This window comes from Elaeis guineensis, chromosome 12, assembly GCF_000442705.2.
Source record: "Elaeis guineensis isolate ETL-2024a chromosome 12, EG11, whole genome shotgun sequence".
In the NCBI taxonomy this organism is placed as follows: Eukaryota; Viridiplantae; Streptophyta; class Magnoliopsida; order Arecales; family Arecaceae; genus Elaeis; species Elaeis guineensis.
In genome coordinates this window covers 31,095,954-31,101,618 of record NC_026004.2, presented here as the reverse complement: position 1 = coordinate 31,101,618, position 5,665 = coordinate 31,095,954, and the positions used below count along the sequence as shown (strand labels likewise).

The 5,665-nt window shown below is 49.0% G+C and overlaps 1 protein-coding gene across 1 annotated transcript; it reads right to left on the bottom strand.

Moving 5' to 3' along the window:
- Window positions 1-635: 635 nt before the first annotated feature.
- LOC105036473 (transcription factor PCF2) lies at window positions 636-2,539 on the bottom strand. Its single transcript, XM_010912240.4, has one exon. The coding sequence runs from the start codon at window positions 2,287-2,289 to the stop codon at window positions 1,222-1,224; it is 1,068 nt and encodes a 355-aa protein (XP_010910542.1). The 5' UTR covers window positions 2,290-2,539; the 3' UTR covers window positions 636-1,221.
- Between the last annotated feature and the right edge of the window lie 3,126 nt (window positions 2,540-5,665).

Sequence of the window (5,665 nt, the reverse complement as noted above, 5' to 3'; positions counted from 1 at the left end):
CCATTACAAAGACAAACCATTACAAATCTCCGGACGCATACGCATTTCAGAACCTTAGTTCTGACTATAATTTAGAGTCGAGAAGACACTAGCCACATGAACCATTCATGGATATAAAAATGGCGTGTTGTTAATTAATTTACCAATGGAAATGTACTGTGGCAGCCATTTTGTTTTCCAAGGATCAATTGGCCTTCCCCTCCGCTTAATTTTTGGTTACAAAGCTATAATGATTTTGAATGCTGTGCACTTATCCATCTTCAGAATTACAAATATCAGCTTATGCTTTTCATCTTCTCTTCTGTACAGTTTGAGATATGTAATATATCTACTTGTTGCTACTTTTTATGTCTTCAAATTTCTACAACATCCTGTAACCTTTTTTTTCTATGAATAAAAAAATTATTTTTTATTAAAAAAAAAAAAAAAAAACCCAATTCACCCGGATGTAAAGTTATATGGATTGCAGGGATAACGTAGTTTAAGTGGTTGGCACAGGATATTGTAATGCAATATCCATTATGTTTTGTAAGGAGCCGTATGGCTTGAAATTTTATAAGATAACGCATTACCTCGCATAACGTAGAAGACTAATTAGGGCCGGCAAGTAATACAAAGCATCTGATGAGAGAGAGTTAATTGTAAGAGTAAAGTTAGCCATTAAAGGTCAAAGATGTCAAAGTAACGAGCCGTGCAGCCGAGCGGATATTCCGCAACCCACCGTTCGCCCCTCACCCACCCACGTCCACGTGTCGCCCCACCGTCCCGGATACCACCGGCCGCGTGTACCCTCCTAGTAGCGCCCACCCCATCCGTCCCCTTTCCCGGGCCCACCACGCGGAGCTCCCCCTTCGGTCTGCCTACCCTTTTTGGGACCCGCGCTCGTCCTCCATGAGGCCATCACAGAAAGGACCCGGGCCCCGGAACACGGCGCCCTTTGAGCCAATTCCCTACATGTGGGGACCACTCTCCCGGGCCCTTTGAGCCAATTCCCTACATGTGGGGACCACCTCCAGTGGACCCAAACAGGAGCTCAAAAGCGAGATTGAAAAGTTTATATGCTCACGTTGGCACGTGCGTCCCGCTGTCACCGATGCTAAGGATTACAGGTAGAAAAGATTTCGTCCATGGCCTCTCCTACTGAGCTAAATATAAGATTTTTTTCTTCCTCTTTTTCCCTCTCCCTAAATAAGAAACAAAAAAACAAGAGAAGAGAAAAACCTAGTCTTCTGGGCTGGATTCCGAGAGCAGCTCCTCTTCCTCTTCTTCTTCCTCCTCCGGCAGCTGCCGCTGTTCTTCTTCCGCCGCTTCCTGGTCCGCCGACTCCTCCATCAGCTGTAACGGGGAGGCGGAGGCCCCGTCATCGCCCGGCTTCCCGTCGGCGAAGGGGACCGGGTGGACCTCCGCCGCGGTGGCAAGATTCAGCCCCGGAACACCTCCGGGGAACACTGTGGGAATCGCTCTTGCTCCCACGAGGTTGATGATGTGCGGCGGGGATGGAAACGTCCATATCTGCGGTTGCTGGTTTGACGGCCCTGCTGCGACCGCCGACGAGGGTGGGAGCATCCAGAGAGCTCCCGGCGGTATTACCCTCCCCCAAACGGTGTTTCCTACCGCGCACATCGGCACAAGCCCTGGTGGCGCCGCCGGCCCTGCCGCCGCGATGGGAGCCAGCCCCGACGAAATAGAAATGGCGCCACCGCTATGGACTAGCGGGTCTGCGACGATCGGATAGTGTGCTGCTGATACGCCGCTGCTGCTGTTCGCGGCCGCCCGCGTGGGCTGCAGTTTCTTCGGCCGCTTCGCGGTGGATCCTTCCCTTTTGACGTCGCCCACGGAGGTGGTGCTTCCGGCGGCGGAGGGGGCCTCGGAGGGAATTTTGAGGGTGCCATCGACAGTGGTGGCGATGGCGGGGATGGTGCCGCTCCCGGTGGCCGCGATGATGGCGGGCTCCGCGTGCTGGAGAAGCCACCGTATAGTCTCCCCGTCCGACTTATGCCCAAGCTCTCTTGTGAGCTGAAAGATCCTCGCTGCGCAAGCGGCGGGCATGCGTATCCTCCGCCCGCGGCCCTCCACCTTGGTATGTCGGTCCCTGGTCCGCCCAGCCGGCCGCCGGAGGATCGACAGCGCCCCCATGAACTCCATCGGCTCCGGCTTGGGAACGATCAACCGATGGTGGACTGGCGTCGCCGCGCCACCACTGCCTCCCCCTCGGCCCCCTCCGGCCATTCGAAGATCGGTCCTCTGGCCGTCCTCGTCGTCCCCCTTCTCCTGCTTCTTCGAATCCATCCCGTTTTATCAAGATCTAAAGCGAGAGGCGTTGCTTCGAAAAAGAAAAAGCTCGCAGCCTTTTCTATCCCCCTCTCCAACTCTATAAACACACGCAATTAGAGAGAGCAAAACCCCAAAAACTCAAACGATGACCTTCTTTTATCCTCTCTCTCCCTTTTTCTCTTATCCCACGCCATTAGGGCGTTGGTGCCCCACCGCCCCCAACTTCTCGCCCAGCGGACCGTCCGATCCAGCCGAGCCCCACGGAATCTAACGGTGCAACATAATTTGTCGTGTTAGGATGATATATGCGGTGGGGCCGATATCTCCTAACCGCAAGGTCAATGTCCCAATTAAAAACGACATATTTATGGTATTTTTATTTTTATTTTATCTTTCATACAGATCGAGGACATCTCGTCCGTTATAACTTGGTTAGGTGTCCAATGGCAGCAATCAAGCCTCATTGGATCGTCTCCACCGCAGCGTGGGGCCCGTCAATTACTTGCACGGTGGTCCTCTGTATACACGTGTCGAGCACTCGTGACGGTACTTTTTTCCTTTCCACCACAGATCGTGGGGCGATCGGAGGATCGGACGGCGGATGGGTGCAGATGTGGCCAGCTGGAGCCAACCGAGGGTGGGACCACCTGGTTACGGAGATGTCAGGGCCCAGATCTAGACATATCTGTTCGGTGATGACGTGGCATGCTGGCCGTGGATCAAACATTTTTACCCGATGTGGTCCGCGCTGCCCTTTTTCTCATTAATTAAAATTTTATAAGCGCACGCCAGTTTTCTGACGTCTGCGCTCCTTTATGTCAGTCTTTCTCCGGAAAAATTTGCTTTTACGTAAATGGACGGGAGCGTAATAACGGGGGCAGTGCGTGCACCGCTTTGGTATTCATGGTGGCTACCGAGAAGCTTCTTCTTATCTGCGCCGTACAATAGAGGGTACATCGATTGGATGGTGTGGATTGGGGGACCTTTGTACCTTGGATTTGACGAGGAACAACTATCGTGTCAAGTTTTAAGATGGTTGTTCCGATTTGCCTCGCTTTGCTTGTGAGCATGGGGAAGTTGACAAAATTAGGTGGCAACGAGTGGGGCGTGGAGGAATTTTTTTGTGCACCTCGGGGGCTCAGTGAAAAATCCAACACGAAGCACGTTATATTACCTAATTAATTTATATAATTATTATTTTTTAATATATATTTAATATTTATAAATTAATTTTTTTTATTTAAAAATTTTATATGATGAAAATATTTCTATTCTTTGAAAAAAATTATGATATTCTATGACGTATTATAGTTCAAATATCATAATATGGTTCAGGATTTCATCACGTGGGACAGATATTTTTGTCCAACTATTTTTTAATACATATTTAATACATACATTTTTATTTTTTTGTTTGATAATTTTAAATGATGAAAATATATTTATTTTTTAAAAAAATTATGACATCCTGTGCATATTATGACATTCTGCGTTATATTATAACATCCTGTGGACAAAAATTATAACTTTCTAGATGCAGAATATCATAATATGAATATAGGATATCATAATTTTATTAAAGAATAAACATATTTTTGTCATACAAAATTTTTAAAAGAAAAAATTGATTTGCAGACATTAAATGTGCGTTAGAAAATGATGATTATATGGATCAATTAGATAAGACGGTGTATTTTACATCAAATTTTCTATACTACTCGTGGTGCACAAAGAATTTGTCATAGGAATAAAGCCTCTACAGCATCCCAGCCCACCTGACATAATCCTATTGTGTTGGGTCTACTACACATGAATTTATATTTTGGGGTGGGGAATTATTCTTTTTTTATTTTGATCTAACTTTAACTTATATCTATGGGAATAAAAGTATCTGCATGTTGAGCTGCCCCAAATAAAGCCAAAAATATGCCTCAAGCATGTGCCCAAAGATGCACTTAACTATAAGGATCATTTTGATTTTGGATTAGTGGCTAATTCGGGTGCAATTCAATCATATGTGGAATATAAAAACTGAAACAAGCAGCATTTGATTGAGGTGAACCAACTCAAAGTCGAGGAATTTGAATTTGAAGATGGTAGTTAATTTACTTTTAGAAGGAGAAAAGAATTATTTAGATGAATATGTAATGTACTAGTGAAGCAATTAATAAACAACCTAAAGATATATATATATTGTTAGTTATTGATATGGAGGATATTTCAATGGATCTTTATATTATCTGTTGGTGCAAAAATCTGCTTGCGCCGGAGAAGCTGGAGTCGGGGAAGCCGCGGTCGCCGTCGGGACCTGCAAAGGAAGTCTAAACCGGAGGTGGGGTTGCTCCGGCAAGACCCTCCGACGCTCAAGTCAGTTCTCTGCCTCAACAAGAATGGAGTGCTCGAACGGAGAATTTAGCAGAGTTTTGGGATAAAAAATGAGCTTAGAGAATAACGTATCTGGATCCCCCTTTTTATAGGCGGAGGAGGTAACGGATCGATGGCGACGTCTGTAACCGTTTGGTCGTGGGCCACCCGTAGTCAGGGGAAATTTATTGCGAGAGGTAGTGGAGCGGAATCGTGGCCATCACCGCAGCTCGCTACGTGAAATCAGTTGCAAGGAGTGGAGCAGCGTCCGTTGTCGTGACTTGCCAGCGGATGGGAGAATCGTCCGGTATCCGTCGCAGGAGGTGGAGCAGGTTCGTGGCCATTATTGCGGCCTGCCAGAGGGTAGTGGAGCTGTACGGAATCCGCCACAGGAAGTGGAGCAGAGCTGCGATGGTTACTGCGGCCTGTCAGGGAATGATGGAGCTGCGCAGAATCCGCCACAGGAAGTGGAGCAGGATCGTGGCCGTTATGGTGGCCTGCCAGGGGGTGCGGACCTGTTGATTGAAGCTCGGCAGCGGTCGGAGCTCGGCCTCTGTAGAGGTCCGGGAGAGGTCCTCCTGGCGGTTGGGGTCGTGGGTGGAGCCCGACTTCCGTGGGAGTCCGGGCGGAACCCTCTTGGAGCTGAAGTTGCGGGCGGAACCCGGCTCCCGTAGGAGTCCAGGAGGAGCCCTCTGCAATCAAAGTTAAAGGTGAAGTCCGGCTCCCGTAGGAGTCCGGACGGAGCTTACCAGCAGTTGACACCGAGAGCGGAGCCCGGCTCCCGTAGGAGTCCGGGCGGAGCCCTCTGCAATCAAAGTTAAAGGTGAAGTCCGGCTCCCGTAGGAGTCCGGACGGAGCTTACCAGCAGTTGACACCGAGAGCGGAGCCCGGCTCCCGTAGGAGTCCGGGCGGAGCCCTCTGCAATCAAAGTTAAAGGTGAAGTCCGGCTCCCGTAGGAGTCCGGGCGGAGCTGTTCTGTAGTTGATGTCGGAGGCGGAGCCCGGCTACCGTAGGAGTCCGGGCGGAG

Bases quoted from the DNA above. Each gene is read 5' to 3' on its own strand.
- LOC105036473 (XM_010912240.4), bottom strand. From the start codon at position 2,289: ATGGATTCGAAGAAGCAGGAGAAGGGGGACGACGAGGACGGCCAGAGG.